This window comes from Vombatus ursinus, unplaced genomic scaffold (genome assembly GCF_900497805.2).
Source record: "Vombatus ursinus unplaced genomic scaffold, bare-nosed wombat genome assembly UNPS02014812.1, whole genome shotgun sequence".
NCBI classification, from domain to species: Eukaryota; Metazoa; Chordata; class Mammalia; order Diprotodontia; family Vombatidae; genus Vombatus; species Vombatus ursinus.
This window is the reverse complement of record NW_020954590.1, coordinates 64,972,374-64,995,531: the sequence shown is the minus strand read 5'-3', so window position 1 is coordinate 64,995,531 and position 23,158 is coordinate 64,972,374. Positions and strand designations below refer to the sequence as shown.

Genomic DNA, 23,158 nt, shown 5'->3' with positions numbered 1-23,158 from the left:
CTCATTTTCATTAAAACTTTACTATTTGAGTGCTGAAACCTACAAGAATATATGATGCCATAAACTTGGTTTATGGCAGAAAAATGAAAACCTGGGGGTAGTTCGTTATGTATCTATACTAACTCTCATTACTCAGGCTTGTCAAAGTTCTTTGCCACATGATCCACGCATTAAAAATTGACTGAGTACTACTACAACAACTAATACTACTATTGCTAGCATTTATATAGTGCTTATATAGGTTTGCAAAAGTTCTTTACAAATTTTATCTCATTTTATCTTCACAACAACTTTGAGAGTTAGGTGCTATTTCCCTCATTTTGCAGGTGAAGAAAGTGAGGCAAACAGAAGTGATTTGCCCAGGGTCAGACACAAGTGCTTGAAGCCAAATTTGAATTCAGGACTTCCTGACTCAAGGTCCACTGCTCTACTTTGCTTACAGAAGAAAAAAGCAGGACAATGAAGCCTTGCCCCAAATCACACAACTAGGCAGTTGTGAATCAGCAATAATAAAACTTGCCTCTCATGCCTTTTTGAATAAAATCTTACAATCAACATTCACTGAGGGGGGAAACCACAAAACAAAGATTTCTGGACAGTAAGGAATCATTCAATTACTAAGTTTATAAAGAAGAGAGGAGGCACATACAATAAAAGGAAAATAATTTTTGTTTGTGAAATGTAGTCAATGGCTACCATCTACTCAGTATGATGGTTAATAACTGAGGAAACAATCTGAGCTATATGATTCTTTTAATAAAATAGGCATAATAAATGGGTTGATAAACTCTCCAGTCAGTCCAAAGACCTTGAATACAGAGTGAGACAGATTTTTATGTATTAAAAACAATCAAATAAAATCAATTAATTATAAGGAAACAATTATCCAGGGTATAAAATTAGGCAATCTGATTTCTAATTGGAGGAAACATTAGGGGTTTTCCAAGTTGAGAGGGGGATGAATAGGTTTTGTTGTCTTTTTTTCCCGTAAAATTGAGAGATGCCAATTAATTGCATCCACCTGCATTTATGAAACAATAAGTGTGGCTTATACCATCTAGTTTACCATGGATGATTTGCAGAAAAACAACAAGAAAGAAAAGAATACATGTGCCAGCACAAGATGGAGTCAGTGTTCATGAAATATATTCTAATTGGTTTTCTTGATTCCCACACCAAACTAAGTCCATTTTGTAGCTGGCCTTCATTCCATCTCATCAACACCCAGTACAGACATTCAGACAAAGAAAGACAGTGTGTGTGTCCCTCCCTCCCCGCCCCATCTTGGTCTCTCCCTCTATCTTTCCCCAACATGGCCCCAATTACTTTCTGTTTCACCCTTACTGAAAACAGCCTCAGACCTGATTATATGATGGTGCTAAGCCATTCTTAAGTTGCTCGAGATCATCTATAAAGTGGATAAACTCACTTCAGATTCGGAAAGAGCTGCCTGAATGGATAAAGAGAGTGGAACAATGCCCCACTTTCTGTCCCTTTACATGACTCTAAATGTTCCAATACCGTACCTTGAGAGGTGGTACCCTGGGCTCCTCTCGTGGAGGCTGCTCTTTTTCAATCGGGCTGGTGGCTGAAGTACTACGGGCTGTCTGATCATCTTCTATTCTAGCTCTCTTCTCCTTACAGATTCCAAAACTGTGCTGTTCTATAGTTTTCCTCTTTGAGATCTCTGGTTCCCTATTTTCATTTCTTATCCCTTCAGGTGACTTGGCAGGTTCTGAGGACTTAGAGGAATGGGAACTCTCCAGTCGAGTCTGTGTGCTCCCCTGCTTGTGTGTTTTACTTCGAGATCCTTCAGAAAACGAAGCCTTATCTAATGAGGTATACTGTTTGTCATGTGACTTAGCTGGAGGAAGCTCATTGTTCTTACCCACGGCGCCTTCAGATGAAACAGATCCCTCGGATGGTGTGGCTGTACCTTTCTTTTCAATTCTTTGCTGGACATTATGATTTTTAACTTTCGTCACTTCTGGAGGAGAGAGTTCTGGAACAGATGCAACACCAGACTGCTCTGTTTCTGCAGGAGATTGACACAGCTGCTGATTCAGGTATTTACTGTGAGTATCTTCAGCTGTCAAAGCTTCAGGGGCAACAGGTGGTGGATCCAGTTCGATAGTTTCAGGGGTACTAGGATGCACCGTCTGGTGAGCCATAAGGCTCTCTCCTGGAGGTTGAGAAAGCATAGAATTTTCATCTTTAAGAGGGGAAAGTGGCTCTTCAGACATGGAAGATGAGTTTCTTGGCTGATGAATAAGCCTCTCACTCGTGGAAGAACTGGAAATTGGAGATGTTTCTGAAGGGATGGGTAAACTGGTTACAATGGATGTCTCTGTCAGCAGTACTGAAGACACTGAAGAGGTTTCTGATGTCAAAGGCAAATCAGACATTGGTGATGTTTCTGATGTTAAAGGCAAGTTAGATATTGGGGAGGCTTCTGATGTCAAAGGTAAATTGGACATGAGGGATGTTTCTGATGTTCCAGGAGAAGTGGACATTGGAGATATTTCTGACATCAAAGATGCATGAAGATTTTCATCAGCAGGCTTTCTATTACTATCTGTGTCAGTGTTTTCAGTGCTGGACACCTCAGAACAAAAGGTTGTTTCAAGGGATGCTGGAGTACAGGGCTCTTCTGAAATGGACTGCGTTTCCCCGCCTGGGGATGTCAGACCAGTGGATGCTCCCTCTGGGCTCTCTGAAGAGAAGGATGTTTCAGAGACACAAGCATTTTCAGAAAGCTGTTCATCAGGCTCACTCTGTAGCTCCATATCTACAGCAATGCCTTCAGCTGAAAACAGTCCTTCTGCAGCAGGAGGAATACTCTGTGTTTCTGGGATACTGGACTCTTTTGTGGACTCTGGCTCCTTATCTGCTGTATCACTGACAGAATTCACAGAGGAAGCAGAAGGGGCTGGGGATTCACAGTCATCTAGCTGATCAATAACAACAGCCATTTCTTCCTGAGGGGATTCCAATTTCTCTTCCACCTTAATTTCAACATGAGGCAGTATATCTATAACATCGTTCATCATGACACAGGCTTCTACATTTTCTTCAGCAGGCACTATCACTGCCTCCTCACTTGGATTTGGGGGGCTCCCAGATTCCTGGGAAAACTCTGGTTCTGTCTTATGATTTTCATCCTGGCATTCACAGATAGTGGTTTCTACCTCTTCTGCAACTTCTTCCTGAATCACAGATTCTTCAGGGATCAAGATATCCTCTGATTCAGATTCTGCCATGATATTCTTAATTGGGACCTGTTCCATGGAAGCACAGAAATCAGTTTCTGGAGAAGGTAGGATTTTTGTGCTTTTTGGTAATTGCTCTTCAAAGGATGATGGTGTAGACGGACCAGGCAAACATGAAGACCCACACAAAGGAGTGTTGTCATCACCATCACTGTTTTCAACTGAAGTGAGCTTCATTGATTCTTCTCTTGACATACCCAGCCTGAGTAGAAATTATAGACATTAAGTTACTATTCAATTATAGAGAATTAATGACATCACTTGGTTGTTTCTCAGATGCTCTATTTGACAAATTTGAATCTATATATGGTAAGTAAATACTTAATTTGTTTGAGCTAGTTTATAGTTTATAGTACCTCGATTTTCCCACTGGTTTTAAAACTGTGACTAAAATTAAACTACTTTTCTGGTTTAAGAATATAAATACCCAAAGAATGCAAGCTTTCTGAAGGCAAGGATTCTGACTTATTCATCACTGTATCCATCCACGGTTCTTTTAACAGGGTAGGCACACCCCCAAATAAATCTCTCTCTCTCTCCCTCACCTCCTTTTCCCCTGACCCAACCTATGAATTCACTTGTAGAAGGAAGGAACTTCTGATAGAGAAATTCTCTCTATCAATTCATATCCACATGTGCTATGCAACTTTGTCTCCAGGAATTGCCTGGGGCACTGAAGGTAAGTGTCTTGCCCAGGGTCACACAGTCAGTATGTGCCAGAGGCAAGCACTGATCCCAAGTCTTCCATTCTGAATCTTGTTTTCTATTCACTGTCAGAAAGTGATCACAATACCTCCAGCAAAGATTCATTAATGTAAATTAAAATTAGCCATGTCCTTTTTCGTAATCATTACTAGGTCAAGTTTTCTTTTTCACTGTGACAGCATTATACAATGGGTAACAAAATTAAGGTGAGTAAAATCAGTACTTTACACTAACTGGACTAATATTTTTATAAGCACCTGTCTCAATGTGCCAGAAAAAATAAATACATGTGAGAATGGGTGTATAACTAACAGAAAATCACAAGCCACCAAAAAGAAAGAGAAAAAGGCAACAGAAACATAACCTACTACTTTGGCTGTATTCTAAGATACAAAGTGAATCTGACAAGAGAGAATTCTGCAATGTCCCAGTAGATGTTAAGATTCAAAACCTGATCCTGTATTATAATTTAGAAGAAAAAAAGAATGAGCTGTGAAAGTGTAAAGGCAAACTGACTAAACAAGTTCCCTATTTTTTTTTTAAAGGTAACCTACTAGGCTCTGACTTAGCTTTGTTATGTTTATAATGCCAAAAGTCTGGTACAATAAACAGCAGTCTATGTTTCGAATAGGGACTATCTTTATTTTAAGTATTATCATAACTGAAAATACTTCCGTCGAGGACTGCATTATACTCAAGACACTTTTTAGATGAATATATGGCATAACTCTAGTAGTACTAGATGTTGGAGAAATATTTGCTGCTAATTGAAATTAAATTATTGTGCAACGAATAAGAACAGGCAAAGAAACCGAGCAGAGGACACCCCAAAGAAAGGTCACAGGAATAACATCCAGGAATGAAAAAAACTGGATGAACAAACACTTCTATCTTTTACCTAAAAAGTATTCATGAAATCAAACAGATTGAACCTTTGATCATTTATCTACTCACTTAAATTATCAAGGCTGGGGCTATTAAAGGCAAAGTCCAAGATAAGATCTTGAAAAATCAATCTTTGCTTCCTCACCTCTACCTAAAGATGGATTTAAATAATATTATAAAGTGGCTTATATGTTTCCTAGCAGTTGAAAAATAACTGACTCTATTCTAGGTGGCCTGCAAAAAATGTAGAGGGAAAACATCCTCTATATTTTTTGATGGCCACCGGAAATCCTCTGGCATGCCCGTGGGCCATTAGTGGTCCAGGTTGTGCAGGTCTGGACTAGAGGATAAATTGAGAGCAGAATAATTATGTAGAAAGAGAATCCAGGAACAATCCTTATCAACATCACCATTCCTTGGGACTAAGAAAGGAGGGATAGGTGAAAAGGATTCAGGGAACTACACACACAATCTGAGTCAACAGAGAGATTGGACTGCCATAATAATGAAATCTTAGATCAAAGATAGTATATGAAGGGGGGCAATTGTCCCACTATATTCTGCATTGGTTAGACCACATCTGAAGTAGTCTGTTAAGTTCAGGGTACTATATTTTAAAAGGGATACTGTCAAACTGGAGGGAAACTAGGCTGGTAAGAAGATTTGAAACCATTAAGCTCACAGAGGAAAAAAGAATAGCATTTGAGATGCCCAAAAGGTCTCAGGAGACCAGACTCAAAGCAGCAATAAGCAATAAAATCCAAGACTTCAAATTTCTACACACCACTTATGTCTAACAAGTGAAGTGAATTGGAAGTGATAATTGTAGGGAAGGGGTCTTATGCCTAGAATACACCTCGGAAAGGGAGGGAAGAGAAGTAATAGGACAGGCCAACAGCACTAAATATTAAGACATGCTCAAAGCAGGTGGACATAGTTGGGAACAGCTGTATGAAGACTAATAGCACCAAAAAAAAGACGTAGAGTATCACTGAGGAACCACAAATCACCCAAATAGAAAGAGGACATAGATAGGAAGTTCAGAGGCAAAAAGTAGAATGGGGAGGCAGGGCTTCAATCAGAAAAGCTTTTGCTAAGGATCTCCCTCTTCCCCAACCCCAACCCCCTGTGAATGAGCTAAGATGCTAAGACAATGAAAACACAGATTTTTTTTTTTAAAAGGCTTCATTGATGACAAAAGAACAATAAAAGAAAGGATAGGATGACCCTTACAGGTGGAAGAAACAATGATAATGGACAAAGTAGAGGTGTTGTTGCTGAGTTCTTTGGGAACAGGGTCAATTTTTGGTCTTTCTTTGTATTTCCAGTGATTAGCACAGTGCCTGCAACATAGCAGGTATTTAATAAAAGCTTGTTGACTGACTGCTTGACTAATTATTTGCCTACTCTTTTCTCTGTCAAAGAGGATAATATTTGGATTGTAAAGAATAGAATGAAAATGGTTTTTAGAGAGTCAAGACTCAAGATTAATAAGGAGATAGTAAAAAGCATCTATTTAACCTTCATGAGTTAAAATTAAATAGGTCATACAGTCCAAAGAGATCAAAGAAAGAATAAAAAGACCCACATATACAAAAATATTTGTAGCAGGTCTTCTTTGTAGTGACAAAGAACTGGAAACCGAGGGAATTGCCTGAGAAGTGAGCAATGGCTAAACAAATTACGGTATGTGAACAAAACAAATTATTATTGTACTGTAAGAAATGGGTGATTTCAGAGAAACCTAGGAAAACTTGTATGAACTAATATAACCAAGTAAGAAGAACCAGGAGAGCAGTTTAAACAACAGCAGTATTGTAAAAACACACAACTCTGAAAACTGAAGAATGCCACCATGAACCACAATTTCAGAAGACCAGTAAGGAATTATGCTATCTACCTCCTAAACAAGAAGTGATGGACTCAAGATGCAGAATAATACATAGAGTTCTGGACAAGGCCAATGTGGGAATTTGTTTTGCTTGACTATAAATAGTTGTTATGAAGGTTTTGTTTTTCTTTTCTTCAGCTGGTGGGGAAAAGTAGGCAAAAAGGGATAGGGTTAAGAACAGGGTGGTAAAAAAAAAGAAAAGAAAAAGGAAAGAGAGTCATTGAAGCATTTTAAATAATGAACAGAAGGAAATCCATAAGGAATCAAGATAAGCAGGACAGCTTTGAAAATTCTATGTTGGATTTGTTATGTACTTAAAGGGAAGAGCAAGCTGTATGTGGTAGAGACTTGGAGTTTCAAGTGCATTTTCTTTTCTCTCCTTTGCTATATATAAGGTTACTCATTTTGTTTGCTTTTAGTTCAGAATAAAGGAAAATAATTTTTTAAAAAGAAAAACCAAATAACCAGGCCAGGACGATTTACATCCCAGGTGAAAGAACATGATTACTAAGGGACCTTCGCAAGATCAGGAGGAAAGGCAGTCAGTCAGGCAACAAGCATTCATCAGAGCCTATTCCATGCCAGGCAGTGTGCTAAGTATTGGAGATACTAAAAAAAATGTAACAAAGGCAATAAAGAAAGAGATAATAAAGAAAGGCAACAAAACAAAACAAACAAAAAACCCAGTCTCTGATTTCAAGCAACTCCTAATAAGGGAGATTACAAGAAAACAACTATGTACAAATAAGACATATACAGGATAAACTGGATTTAATCAACAGAGGGAAGGCACTAGAATTAAGGGGGATCATAAAAAGCTTTTTGTAGAAGGTGAGATTTCAACTGAGACTTGAAGGAAGCCAAGTAGGGCAGGACATGGAGATAAGGTTAAAGAGAATTTAGGGAATGGGGGATAGCCTGTGAAAATGCTAGGAATTGAGAGATAAAGTGTCTTGTTTGAGGAACATGATGGAGTGTCTTGTTCTAGAAACAAATGGAGTGTCTTATTTGAGGAACAGCCAGGAGGCCAGTGTCCATGAATCATACAGTACATGGCAGTAAATAAGGTATAAGAAGATTGGAAAAGTAGAAAGCAGCTAAGTGATGAAGGGCTTTGAATGTCAAACTGAGGATTTTATATTTGATCCTAAAGGTGATAGGGAACCATTGGAGTTTATTGAATGGGGGGTGGTGTGACATGGTTAGATCTGTGCTGTAGGAAGATCAATTTGATATCTGAGCGGAAGATGGACTATAGTAAGAAGAGACTAGAGGCAGTGAAACCAAGCAGCAGGCTATTGCAATAGGAACAGGAAGGACACCAGTGTGTCACTGGATCACAGAGAATATGGGGATAAAATATAAGAAAAAGGAAAGATAGGAAGGGGTCAGGTTATGATGGGCTTTAAAAGCCAGAGGATTTTATATTTGATCCTGGACATTAAAGGGAGCCATATTCTATGTTACATAGGGTGATGATTTGGTCAGATTTGCACTTTAGGAAGACAAGTGAGGAGAGACTTTAGGCAGAGACCAATCAAAAGGTTACTGCATAAGTACAAGCGAAAGGTGATAAAAACCTTCACGAGGAGGGTAATGGCAGTGTCAGAGGAAAGAAGGGGGCAAACAGCTGTTATGAAGCTCAAAGTAAAATGTTGAATAGGAAGACAGAGACATGTTATGAAGGTAGAAAACAGGACTTGGCAACAGATTTTACACGGAGGTACGGGGGAGAGACAGTGAGATTGTCAGCCTGTGTGATTGGGAATATGATGATACCTTCAACAGTAAGAGTGATATTGGTGAATGGAAGTGGGCAAATATAGTTGTCCTGATTAAAAAAAAAAAAGGAAGAGAATAGAGTCTTCAAACTACATTCTAGTGAACTTGACTTTTAATTTCTGTAAATTTGAGTAAATTCCTGTAAAATTCAAAAATGTGTTCTTAAAGAGATGATTACTAAACATCTGAAAAATAAAGTAGGAATCACAAAGAACCATCTTGGCTTCATCAAGAATAGGTCATGTTAGATTAAACTAATTTTTTTATTTAATTACTAGACTAAAAGAAGAGGGGAATGCTATAGGAATATTTTATCTAGATTTTAGCTAAGCATTTGACAAAGACTTTCACACTATATATGTGGGTAAGATGGAGAACAATTTGCTAGATAATAGCAGTACTCTCTTTTAATTTTTCATTGCAAATATATAGTATTATATTAATAATATCAATAGTGGGCTTTTATGGATTAACTTAGGGACCTAAAAATGATCTGTGACAAGATTACTACCAAAAAAAAAATGTACTCCAAATGGCAAAAGAGGAATGAGGAGACAGTGGGTTCTCATTCAAGGGAAGTCTTCAAGTAAAGCAAGATTCCCTTTTGGATAGATTCGAAAGAAAAAATTCTTGTTCAGTTATGTTTTGAATTAAATAGCCTCTAAGGTCCCTTCCATCTTTGGGATTTTCTGATTCTGTATAGTGAAGTGGATGGCCAGACCCTAACTGTAGCTCACTGTCAATGTGGAAGTTGGTCTTTAGTGGAATGCCTCAAGACTTTATGATTCATCACGTGCTGGTTAACAATTTTATCCATTATTTGAAAAAAGGCTTAGATGGCATTCCTAGCAAAACTTAAAAAAAAAATGACACCAAGTTAGGAAGGATGTTGACATACTCTACAAAAGAATTCAGCTTCAAAGAGATTTCAAGAGGTTAGAACAGTGGGTCACATCTAAACATGAGATAAATTTACCTTAACCAAGTTTTATTCTTATGTTCAAAAGATCAACTTTACATGTACAAGATAGGGGTGACTACACAATCTGATAAAAATTATGAAGTTTTAGTGATTTGAAAGAACATTTCAAGAGTGTGATGTGGCAATTTAAGAGAAATGGAGGAACCAGAATTATTAGGAATGTGATACTATCAATACACTTTAGTTCACTTCAGACCACGTAGAGTACCGAGATAATTCTGGGCTCTAATTTTTTGGAAGAACACTGAAATTCTGGGATTCTGTGATGAGCAGAAGGGATAGGGAAGGAAGTTGGTCAGAATGAAAAAGGTCTTAAAGATTGTGCCACAGAACGATCATTTGAAGGAATTAGAGATGTTTTGCCTAAAGGAGAGAAGACTTTGGGGATACATCCCAGAGTATATGAAAGGATTTTATGTGGAGGTGGGAATAAACTTGCTCTGTTTGCCTTTACATGTCAGACCTGGGAGCCAGGGGCAGAAGTTGTAGACAGAGTTTTAGATTTGCTCTAAGCAAAGATTTCCTAACAAAGCCCCTCAAAAAATGGAATGAGTTGACTGTGAAGGCAGTACAGTTGGGTTCTCTGTTACTTGAAGTCTTCAAATGAAGACCACTGGTCAGGTCTGTTTGTAAAAGGGATTCTTGTTTAGATAAGAATTGGACAAAATGGGCTTTGAGATTTCTTCCTGCTCTGAGATTATGTGATTTTACCTCTGTAATTCATTTTCATACAAGGAATGTCTAAAGGAAACTCTGGGGGTGTCTAGCCTAGAGAAGCAATGAATCATCAGGGGACACAATGTGCAGAAAAACGTCAAATGTTTCTGTGGGTCCATAAAGCATTAACTAGAACCAAAAGGTAGATTTTTCAGAGGAGCAAGTTTTATTTCAATTGAAAGGAAAGAATTTCTTCTAACTGTATTTACAAAACTGTAATAAGTTTGCATGTGGGGCAATGAGTTTTCTCTTACTGAAAGTATTCAAATTATCAGGGATGTCACAGAGGAAATTCCTGTGTTAGATAAGAAGTGGAACTATGTAGCTTCTAGGTGCATTCCAACTCCAAGCTTTACCTAAACCTAGTAAGTTAGTTTGGGCAGGATATATAGCCTGGAATGTTGTGACCATCTCATGTCAATTAAGGTAGTCGATGATATTAACCTGCTGAGGGCTGTATTAAATGCTTCAGTGTCACACACAGATTTACAATATACATTCTCATGTATAAATATGACAGAATGGGAAGGAAAGAAAAATCAAATCAAGCTTATACAAATAGATTTTATGAACAGGGCAGGCAAGCAGACACAAGGCAGGTAAGAGGGAAGAAGGAAGGATTTATTAAGCACCTACTATGCACCAGACATATGTGTTAAAAACTTAATAAATATTATCTCATTTAGTTCTTACAACTTATCCCCAACTTACTCTCCTTATCCCTTACACATGTGGAAACTGAGACATAAATCGGTTAAAGATTTGCCAGGGTCACGTGGCTAGTAGCTGCTGAAGCCATGTTTGAACTCAGGTCTTCCTGACTGCAGGCCTAGCGTTCTATCCACTGCATCACCTAATTGCCTCAGGAACAATACATTCAATAGTTATAAGATAACAGACCTGAGTGTCTTACTTTCAAGTCACTAGTATGACAATGAAAAGTTGGCCTGCTTATAGGTCAAATAAGCCCATGAGGGATCATAACAAAAATACCAAACTCAAGGCAGAGAACTGAACATGGCAAACCTTTAATGGATGCCAGTCTGTCTGCCAAAATAATCAAGAAATACTCAAAGGGGTAATAAAGACTTTTCAACTTGATGGCAAAACATAAAAACATATATACATAAACATACATATGCATCATACTTGCACACACATGCCAGTAAGGGAAGATATTGAGAGGGAAGAATTCAAAGCATATGGCTAAATAAGCCTTACTGTTGTATTAGTCAAGAGATTTGTCAAAAATTGTTCAAGGACACAAAATATTTGCAAAGTTAGAAGATAGCCAGGAAAGGACAAAGTAGATCAGTAAAGAAGAAATATCCTCTTTTATCCTTTCCCTATGCACTTCACCAAAAAAAAAGGTAAAAAGTTACAAAGGAAAAACTGCTGTTCATTGCCACATACTGAGCAGAACTCTAACTGAAGAACTTAAGCCTGCTGATTTAAACTCTTTTGGGACAACATGACTGCCAGACTCTAGATGGTTAACTCAGTCATTAAGATGCTATTGCCAGTAAGAATGCACTAAACAAAAATTAAGTGGTGAATTACTGTGGCATCCAACATTTTCCCTAGGGCTTGAACCACAGTCCTCAACGCTGTTTTAGAGTAGGCACCTGGTATAACCCTGAACTTGATACTTTTTCAATTCCCCCACCATCCTCCCCACTAAAAAAAAAATAAAGGGAAAAGAAAAAAATTAAAATTACTTATAACTAACTATGACTGGGCATCCAAGTGCCTTTGACAGTACTCCTTTGGTTGCTCTCAAAAGCAGGCCTTCCTATTCATCAGTCTTGCTACCTGGTGCATGCCACTAATGGCTACCACCCTCCTTAAATAGGCAGTTTACTAAATCAACTCATTGAGCCCAGGATTCCTCCATTCACAGGAGAAGCATGAGCTACAAGGGAAAACAGCCAAGCCTGGTACCTGAAAACGATTCAGCATTTTTTTTTAACACAAAATAAGCAATTGAATTCAGGTTTAAGTCTAGTAATTAAAAGTCAGTGCACATACTCTTACATGGAAGGAAACCTAAATCCAGTCAAAACTCAGTGGCTAAATCCACCTTTCACACAGACTGAACTATTCAAGACGCTCTGTTGGCATCAACTTTGTAAAATGTTTGATTTACAGACACTCTGACCCAACATTTTAATTTATTTCATAATCATCAGCACATAGAAGTGTGGTATGGAAATAGCTTTAGTAAGTCTAAACACAACCACCCTCCACCCCAAAATAAAAACCTCCAAAACCTAAAACTATAAGAGGTAAACACAAGAAACAAATTTCAAAAAAAAAAAAAAAAAAGAAATTTATGTAAGCAAGTGAGAATAGTCAAAAACAGTAATATCACCTTTGCAACACATTTCCATAAACATACATTAACTTAGTTTTTACCTAAATAAGCGCTAAAAGCATGTTTACATTTAGCACTTCTGAAAAAATGAGACTGTAACTGATTTATGATAATACAAATATACCTAAACCATTATTTCTAATATATTTATTAACAGAAACACTTCAAAAATGAAGAAATGGATTTTTTAAAAAATTAACTAAGAAAAATCAAATTTGACTTCTACAGTAAAATCCCATGTGCTATTTTCATCCCAGAGTGAATTTTTATGGACAAGCTGTACATTCTTGAAAATGAGTTTTTTAATGGGAGTGCTGACATGCCACTATAATTTTACCCACAATTCCTTACATAAGGGAGTGCCTGCCTTTTATCAAAGGTTTATTGAGTGCTACAGTATGAGTGTGCTATTTAAAGCAAAGAATTATATTTATATTTCTCTTTAAAAGAAATGAAAAAAAATTCTTTAATACTTACTTTTCTCCATAAAATCGTTCAAAGAATTTCTCTTTCCAAGGTTCTGTTTTCTTTTCCTTCTCAATTTCTTGCCTTATCCGTAACTGCATTTCTGGGGTAAACTCTCCTAGAAGACAAATGCTAACACTTTGAATAAAGGTGATCCTACCTCTTCCTCCTTGTCCGAGGACATACAAGACATACATACAGTAAGCAGCAGACTGAAGATTCAAATCCACTGTTCTTTCAATACAATAAAGGAGTAAGATGGAAGCTTCTATAGTCTAGGACCTGACAAGTTAAGATGCCTACCTTGAGGCAGCGGATAAGGGGATGGAGGCAGACAGAAACTTCAATAACCCAGATCTTTCTATCCTTGGCACTAAGCAAGGGTCAAGGATTAGATTATGGCCCACTTCACACAATCTTCTACATATATACATATACACACACACACACACATATACACACAAACACACACACACACATATATACATATATACACACACACACACATATATATATATACATACACACACACACACACACACAACAGGCTAACAGGCTGACAGAATCATAGATCTAGAGCTGGAAGCAAGCAGTTCAACTTCTTAATTTTGTAAATGGAGACAATTAGGTCATTGGAAGTTAAACAATGTGCCCACGTTCACAAAGGTCAATAAATCTGAGGTAGATGTGAACCAAGGTCCTCTAAAACTTCAGAGCCAATGATCTTCCTTACACTGAAAGCATTAGGAAAGCCCCTTAGAATTTGTTGAAACAGGATTTGACTTGTACTAAATTAAAGTATTATTCAGAAGAATTCTGACAAATTGAGAAATCTGAGAAAGAATCCAGAATCCAGAGCATTTTGGAGATTCAGCTGTGTCAGATACTTCAATGCTTCGAAGAACTATAATGTTGTTAGTATGGATACTCTCTTCACTGAATAGGTTGCAACCCCTTAAAAAACTGGCTTAGAATGATAGGATCACAGATTTAGAGATGCAAGAGAATTTATAGATCATCTAGTTCAAACCCCTCATTCTACAGATGAGGAAACAGAGGTCCAAAGAATGAGACTGGTCAAAGATCACATAGGTAGTAAGTGACAGAGATAGCATTTGTGTCTTCGCGAACTCTTAGCAGACCACCTTTGTGAGCTGCCTCCTAACTTTCTTCCCTTTCAAATTAATTACCTGGCAATTAGTGATTAAGAATTTAGGTAGATGGTGGTCTTCAGTGACAGGCACAAAATCCAGTATCATTGTTTTTTAATCCAGTATCATTGTTTTTCCATTTAAGTAGGACATGCCAAAGCTTCTCTTCCTAGTTGTTCTAGAAAACTAGGCAAGTAGCGAGTGATCTTTCTGCCATGATGACTCAGTAGAGTAGGATTTTAAGACTTGATATGTCACAGAATAAGAAAAAATGGAAATTTACCTTCTGCTAATCGCTGTTTCCATCCTTGTGCTGCATATGCAAAGAATTCATTATTTAGGGCAGAACTACTGAGGCGTAAAACTCCATCACTTCCCATCTAGAAAATAACCCAATAAAAATAAGACGCAATAATCAGAAAGATGTTCAACTAAGATTACATAGAAATAAACTGAAAATTCCAATTAAGAAAAATGTGAGGCTTAGAGTACAAAAGAAGGAAGATAAAGGAAAAAAAGGAAAGTAACAAAATAAATGGATTTCTAGAATCAAAATGGTAGGATTAAGCCATGTCATTTTTATCTTCTTAAGACATGTGCGTATATGTATGTATGTATGTATGTAAAATCTCCTACTCTCCTTTATAACTACCCTGCTAGGGAACATCTAGACCTCCATCCAGCCTGTTCATAGGTCTGCCTGCCTTAGATCTGTCTCCCTACTCTGGAATGCTTCTCTGTAGGCAACGTATTAACAAACTTATTAAACCTTTTCTCTTCCCACTCCTTCCACTTTCTTTCACTCACTGTGACCTGGTTCCCTCCTAATGACACAGCTTCCCTGTCTAAACTTTCCAGCACTAACAGCACTTTCACTTGTAACCCCTGACTCAATGGTTAATGTGGGGGAGTTGCTCCTTGCTCCCCATTACCATTTCTAAATTCTCCCATTTTATCACCATCACTCAGTAACCTTTTAGGTTCATACAAACCATTTTTATCACCCAATTAAGATTCTGGTAGCTGTTGTTTACTGACCTGTAGGACATTCCCTTTCCTTTCTTAAAGGGTACCTGGCTCCCAGTCTTTTTCTCTTCCCCAATTCCTGCTCTCATACCAGGGGACTTTCTTGTATTGATACTCTTCCCAGACTCCCTCAAAAAATTTAATCTCCCAGTCTCTCAATTTACTCATGTCACGTGAACTATTCCTCCACCCTACCTCACCTACATACAGAGATGATCATATTCTTCTTTGATCTTTGCAATCAGTCAGAAAGGGCCATTCCCATGTTCATGAACTGTGAAAATCCTTTATCTGATCACAATTTGCTGTCATTCCAACTCTTCCTCTGCCCTGCAACCCCAAATCTTATTCTTTGTCCTCACTGTGATCACTAACCCTTACACCTCTCAGTTCTTTCCCAGGTCATCACGATTGCACAGGCTACACTCTACTCCACTCCTTTTGTCATCTTGACCCCTGGTGAACCAGTTCAGCTATACACTTTCCTCAGCTCTTCAGTCTCTTGCTCCTTATCTTACTGAAGACCTTGCCTTGCCAAGCTTTGGTCTTGCATTATTCTCACCATCAACTGCCATCTTTTCTACACAGGCACTACTGAACAAGGCTGGAGAGAAATCACTAAAACATGCTAATTTAAGACAAATACAAATTTGTTTTACATGACCTCATCTGGTCCCTCAATGCAGCAAGGCAATATTTTTACATCTCTCCCTGACTTACAATCTTACTCACCATACAGGTTTTTCAAAATCTTTTCATCTTTCTTCAAACTTCTAATGGATCCACTGATTGAAAACCTTGCCTCTACTTCACTGAAAAAAAAATGGGCCCATTCAATGAGAGGTCCTTCTCCCTTCCTCATATCACTGAGATACCTTCCTCCACTATCTTCCCCTTCACTCCTATTTCATGTGAAGAGGTAATCCTTCTCCTTGCCAAGACAAACCTTTCTCTACATGCACAAACTCAATTCTATCTTCTCTAGCACATCACCTTCTATATCATCCCCACTCATTCACGTTAGTCTCTCTCTGTATTGACTGCATCCCTGCCGTTCAGTCATTCTTCCTTCATGTCCGACTCCGTGACCCCATTTGGGGTTTTCTTGGCAAAGGTACTGGAGCAGTTTACCATTTCTTTCTCCAACTCATTTTACAGATGAGGAAACTGAGGTAAACAGGGTGAAGTCGCTTGTCCAGCATCACACAACTAGTGTCTCAGGCCAGATTTGAAAGGAAGATGAGTCTTCCTGACTCCATGCCTGGCATTCTATTAACTGTGCCACCTATCTACCCAACTGCTTGCCTACTGCCTACAAACATGTCCATAATCCTCACTTGATCAATCCATCTGCACTAGCTGTTGTCCCATATCCTTCCTCTCTTTTGTGGCTAAACTCATTGAAAAAGTGATTTAAAATTGTTACTTCCATTTCCTTTCCTCTCACTCCCTTCTTAATTTCTCTGCAGACCTCATAATTCAACTGAAACCCATTCTCTTCAAAGTTACCAATGATCTCTTAACTGCTAAATCTAATGACCTTTTCTAAATTCTTACTCTTTTTGATCTCTCTGAGGTCTTTAACACTGTCAATCCCTCTCTTCTCTGATTTTAGTGATATTCTACCCTGGTTCTCCAATTACATTTCTGATTATTCTTTCTCATTTTCCTTCTTCATCCAGGTCATACCTACAAATCATGTCTGGATTCTCTTCTCTTCTCTTTTCCATTTATACTATTATACTTAGTGATCTCATCAGCTCTAGTGGATTCAACTATCATCTCTATGCAGGGGATTTTAGATTATTTGTCCATTTCTATCCTTTCTTCCTCTCCTCCAGTCTCTTATCTCCAACTATCTACAAGGCATTTCAAACTATATGTTTCATCGACATCTTAAACTGAAGAGGCTGAAAAACGAACTCATTTTCCCACAAACTCTCCCCTCTTCCTACCTTCCTTATTATGTGAAGGTTATCAACATCTTCCCATTCACCAGGGCTCACAAATTAGGCATCATCCTTGACTCCCCACTCTCTCTCATCCTCATATCCAATCAGTTGCCAAGTCTTGTAATTTCCTTATATGTGCCCCCATCTGTCTTCCATCATTGCTACCACTATGGTGCAGGCCTCAACATCTCACATTTGGCCTGTTGCAATAGCCTACTGGTTGGTCACTCTGCCTCAGGTTTTCACTCAAATGTCAAACCAATCATTCTAAAGTAAAGGCCTGAGCAAATCAACACCCCACCCCCATTCAATAAACAACAGTGGCTCCCTATTACCTCTGGGATCAAATATAAAACCCCATTTGGCTTTTGAAGCCCTTTATAACATGGCCCTGCCCTTCTACCTTTCTGGTTTCTTATACCTTACTCACCCCCACATACTCTGCAATCCAATGACATTGGCCTCCTTCCTGTTCCTCAAATAGGCCACCCATCCCTCATCTGTGAGTGTTTTCACTGGCTATGCCCCACACCTATTATTCTTTCTCTACTTATCTCCACCTCCTAGTGGCTCCCTTCAAGTCTCAGCTAAAGTCTGCAAGAAGCCCTTCCATTTTTTCTTTAATCTCAGTGACTTCCCTCTAAGAAAACTCCAAATTTATCCCGCATCTATTTTGTCTCCTTCATTAAGTAAGCTCCTTCAGAGTAGGGATTTTTTTTTCTGCCTTTCTTTGTAACTCCAGAGCTTAGCACAGTGCCTGCAACATAGCAGATGCTTAATAAATGCTTGATGAAGATTTGGAGATGGAAAGGAATTTAATTTTACAGATGAAGAAATGAAGGATAAAATGGCTTGCCCACGTTCATAGAGGTATTAAGTGCAAGAACCAGAATTCAAATCCAGATCTGGTGACTCCAAATTTATAGCATGCTTTCCACTACAACATATGGTGAGGCAGCTGATAGAAAGAGCACTGGATTAGGAAGCAGGTTTGAATCCTAGCTCTGTTAATAAGTTAGGCATATTACTTTGCATGACTCAATTTAAGCTGGCTGAGGCTGTTTTCTTTTTCTCTTTAGCAGATTTTTTTATTAATAAATTTATTTATTTTTAGTTTTCAACATTTACTTCCACAACACTTTGAGTTCCAAATTTTCACTCCATCTTGCCCCTCCCCCCACCCTAAGATGGCATGCATTCTGAATCCCCCTTCCCCTAGTCTGCTTTCCCTTCTATTTCTTCCCCACTTCTCTTAACCCCTTCCCCTTCTATTTTCCTGTAGGGCAGGATAGATTTCTGTACTCCATTTCCCGTATTTCTTATTTCCCAGGTGCACGTGAAAATATTTTTTTTAAACATGTGTTTTTAAAACTTTGGGTTCCAAATTTTCTCCCTTCCTCCCCCCCATTGAAAAGGCAAGCAACTCAATATAGGCTATACAGGTGCAGTTATGCAAAACATTCCGTAGTAGACATGCTGTGAAAAACTAACTATTTCCCTTAATCCCATCCCACCCCCCCATTTATTCTATTCTTTCTTTTGACCCTGTCCCTCCCTCAGAAGTATTTGCTTCTGATTACCCCCTTTCCCAATCTGCCCTCCTCTCTATCATCCCCCTATTCTCTTGTCCCCTTCCCCTCCTATTTTCCTGTAGGGTAAGACAGATTTCCATACCCAATTGAGTGTGTATCTTATTCTCTCCTTAAGTCAAATCCTATGAGAATAAGGTTCACTCATTCTCTCTCACCTTCCCCTGTTTCCCCTCCACTTTAAGAGTCTTTTCTTTTCTGTTTTTTTTTGTGAGATAATTTACCCTGTTCTACCTCTCCCTTCTCCTTCTCCTAGTATAACCCTCTCTCACCCCTTAATTTTATTCTCCAGATATGACCCCTTCATCTTCAACTCACCCTTCAACACACACACACATACATATAATTTTTTCCCTCCAACTACCCTAATACTGACAAAGGTCTCATGAGTTACAAATATCATCTTTCCATGCAGGAATGTAAACAGTTCACCCTTAATAAGTCTCTTATGATTTCTTTTTCCTATTTACCTCTTCATGTTCCACTTGAGTCTTGTATTGGAAAGTCAAATTTTCTATTCAGCTCTGGTCTTTTCATCAAGAATGCTTGAAAGTCCTCTATTTCACTGAATGATAATTTTTTCCCCTGAAGGATTATACTCAGTTTTGCTGGGTAGGTGATTCTTGGTTGTAATCCTATCTCCTTTGCCCTCTGGAATATTATATTTCATGCCCTATGGTCCCTTAATGTAGAAGCTGCTAAATCTTGTGTTATCCTGATTGTGTTTCCATAATACTCGAATTTTTTGTTTCTGGCTGCTTGGAATATTTTCTCCTTGACCTGGGAACTCTGGAATTTGGCTACAATATTCCTAGGAGTTTTCCTTTGGGGATCTCTTTCAGGAGGAGATCGGTGGATTCTTTCAATTTCTATTTTGCCCTCTGGTTCTAAAATATCAGGGCAGTTTTCCTGAATAATTTCTTGAAAGATGATGTCTAAGCTCTTTTTTTTATCATGGCTTTCAGATAGTCCAATAATTTTTTAATTCTCTCTCCTGAATCTATTTTCCAGGTCAGTTGTTTTTCCAATGAGATATTTCACATTGTTTTCTAATTTTTCATTCTTTTGGATCTGTTTTACACTGTCTTGATTTCTCATAAAGTCACTAGCTTCCAATTGCTCTATTCTAATTTTTAAGAAGTATTTTCTTCAGTAATCTTTTGAACTTCCTTTTCCATTTGGCCAATTTTGCTCTTTAGGGCATTCTTCTCTTCAATGGCTTTTTGGACCTCTTTTGCCATTTGGGTTAGGCTATTTTTTAAGGTGTTATTTTCTTCAGTATTTTTTTGGGTCTCCTTTAGCAAGCTGTTAACTTGCTTTTCATGATTTTCTTGCATCACTCTCATTTCTCTTCCCAGTTTTTCCTCTACTTCTCTTACTTGCTTCTCAAAATCCCTTTTGAGCTCTTCCAAGGCCTGGGACTGACTCATATTTTTCTTGGAGGTTTTGGATGTAGGAGCTTTGACTTTGCTGTCTTCTTCTCATTGTACATTTTGATCTTCTTTGTCACCAAAGTAAGGTAATATAGTCTGACTCTTTTTGCACTGCTTGCTCGTGATCCCAGCCAGTTACTTGAGCATTAAACTCTTTGTTAAGGTAAGAGTCTGTTTCCAATGTGGAGAATGTACTGTCCCAAGCTTTGGGAGTTTGTACAGCTGTTTTCAGAGATACTTCTAGGGACCTGAAAAGTGTCAGTTCTTCCAAGGTGCTATGATAAGGGGCGAGGTGTTTGCTCTCCACCGCCACAAGCTCCACCATACTAGTGTTCCTCCTCACCCCAGGACCGCCCCTCAGAACTGTGACCCAGATCCAAGCACCGATAAAGCAAGAAATTCCTGCCTCAGCACTGGCAAAGAGATCCCTGTAATCCCCCTCTGATCAGCAACTTGATACCCCCTCAGTCTGTGGGCTGGAAGCTCAGGTGGCAGCCGCGGCCTCAGACCTAACTTGTCTCTCTCACTGCAGTCACAGACTTTCCCCACTGACCTTCTAAGTTGTCTTTGGCATTTGTGTGTTGAGAGGTCAGGAAACCACCACAGCTGCCTGTGATTCAGTCCTCTGAAGCCTGCTCCAGGTTCGCCAAACTGTGCTCCTCTCCCTGCCCAGCGTGATATACCTTTCTGATCAGCCATCCAGGTTGTTTTGGGCTGGAAATTTGTTTTACTCTGTCTTTTTGTGGGTTCTGCTGCTTTAGAATTTGTTTAGAGCCATTTTTTATAGGTATTTGGAGGGGTCTGAGGGAGAGCTCAAGCAAGTCACTGATTTCCCTCTGCCATCTTGGTGCTGCCCACTGAGGCTGTTTTCTTGGGTGTAAAATAGAATAATAACACTTGCACTGCCTCTATGAAGGGGTTCTTGTGAAGATCAAATTATAAAGTATATGTGAAAACTTTTCAAAAAGTATAACTATAAAATTTAAGCTTTTTTTTATAAAATAGGATTTTCACTAGAGTGATAATAGTTAACAAGAATACCTTTAAAAATCATTACTATGAATGCTAGTAATTAAATAAAAATTAACATCTGAATCAGACATTAAGCTTGGCTATTCCTCATATTACTTCCCACATGGTAAATTTAAAAATCAAAATTATAATACTAGGTATGTCATAACTATATTAAGGTATTTTATTGTTTTCTAAAGTTTAGACAATAAATTTCTGCAACAAAACTAAAAAAATACATGCATACATAACCAACATCTTTTGCTCTTTCTCTCAACATGCACACAGACAGAGGTTGGTATGCTGCTAAAAGTGTTACAAATCTGAATATGACAGAAAAATATATACTATTCCTTTCCAAAATACGCACATGCATTAAATTGGGGGAAAAGGCAACCTAAAGGCTAGGATGTGCTGAAATTAATAAACTTGAATTCAACCAATAAGTATTTATTGTTTTTTTAATTCAGTGAACAAGTAATCACGTTTTATATGATCACAGCCCCTCACACCCTGCAAATAAATATTAATAAATGTTGGTCATGCTAATAAATGTCTGTTAAATCAAACAGGTTCTCTTCAGGACATAAAATATACACCATAAAGAGTCCTTTACTATTCAAGAGCTTATTAATCTAGTTAGTGGTACACATGAAAGCTTTAACACTAATTATCACATGATATTTTGTGATGGAGACATAATTTCCTTGGTGTTGATACCCTTTTCATAGATAGAGATACCAATTATCCCATTCCTTTTTATCCTATGTGACTCTAGCTCATGTCTTTCCCTAATCCTCTAAAGAAAAGCTAATGTTAGTTACATTTGATTTATACAGTTCCTAAGTTAACAAAATTACACTTCATTTTGTAATAGATGTTTGCATTTGTTCTCTTAGGTTTGCTATATTTATGCAGATTAAGGTTATCTTGTTTTCTGCAGGCACTGGAAAGAAAAAGAATCCCATTTCTGCATTTTTGAGGGCTTTTTTTTGCCTTCATATACCAATTTGAAGGATACCTTTACTCAGTACCAGTTTTTTTTTGTTTGAATTTGAGCCACGTCACAAATTTGTAGTGGTGTTTTTGTTTTAAAGAAGATTTTCAATACATGAAAGATATACTTTTTCTTCAAAAAAATCAGGCATGGGTTATTTTTGCTACTTGTATTTAGCTCACTGAAGCCTTTATCTGTTTGTGAAGTGATAATGATATCATATACAAAACGAAACCTCCAAAAACTAAACTGTCATCTCTGGGTATAGCTGTTGTCTAGTTAAAGATCAATACTTATTCATGATTTGGGGGATGAAATTTTTCACTGGTAAATTACATAAAATGTAAAAATAATTTTATATTATTCATATATTATAACATAATAAGCATAATTGTGTCGAGGTTATTTACCATTTATAAATATTACACATTATATTATTAATTATATCATATAATGTTATATATAATCTAATTATATTTTATACAATGTATTACATATGCTTAATGTATTTATGAAACTAATCTAATATTGAGCAGATCTGTGAAAGGGACATCCACACCAGTGGAATCATGTATTTATCAATGTATTATAAAATAACTGGTGTTAAAGTTTTCATGTGTCCCACCAACTATATTCATAAGCTCCTCAATGTCAAAGGGCTCTCTATGGAATGTATTTTATGCTTGTTTACTGTTCCTTAATATTCCATGGGCAATAGTGTACATGATAAGCCCACTCCCTTTTTTTCATAGTATATCTTACTGGAGGGGAGTCAAGATAGCAAAGTGAGAAGAAGCATTTTTTGCTCACCTTGCCCAGCCTACCTTCTCCACAATGACTGAGAAAATGTACCAGTTCAGCTTCTGATCAGGAAAGCCAAGAAAAAGACACAATGAGTCATTTTTCCAGCCCTGGGCAGCCTAGGCAGA

At 37.9% G+C, this 23,158-nt stretch overlaps 1 protein-coding gene across 1 annotated transcript in view; it reads right to left on the bottom strand.

Annotated features, from left to right (window-relative positions):
- LOC114053726 (putative Polycomb group protein ASXL3) overlaps positions 1–23,158 on the bottom strand; it is a 205,001-nt gene that overhangs the window by 7,361 nt on the left and 174,482 nt on the right. The window contains exons 8-10 of the mRNA XM_027876859.1: positions 14,505–14,601; positions 13,083–13,188; positions 1,527–3,471 (exon numbers count right to left, since the gene is read on the bottom strand). Of these exons, the coding sequence (XP_027732660.1) occupies positions 1,527–3,471; positions 13,083–13,188; positions 14,505–14,601 (2,148 nt within the window). The remainder of the gene's footprint in view (positions 1–1,526; positions 3,472–13,082; positions 13,189–14,504; positions 14,602–23,158) is intronic.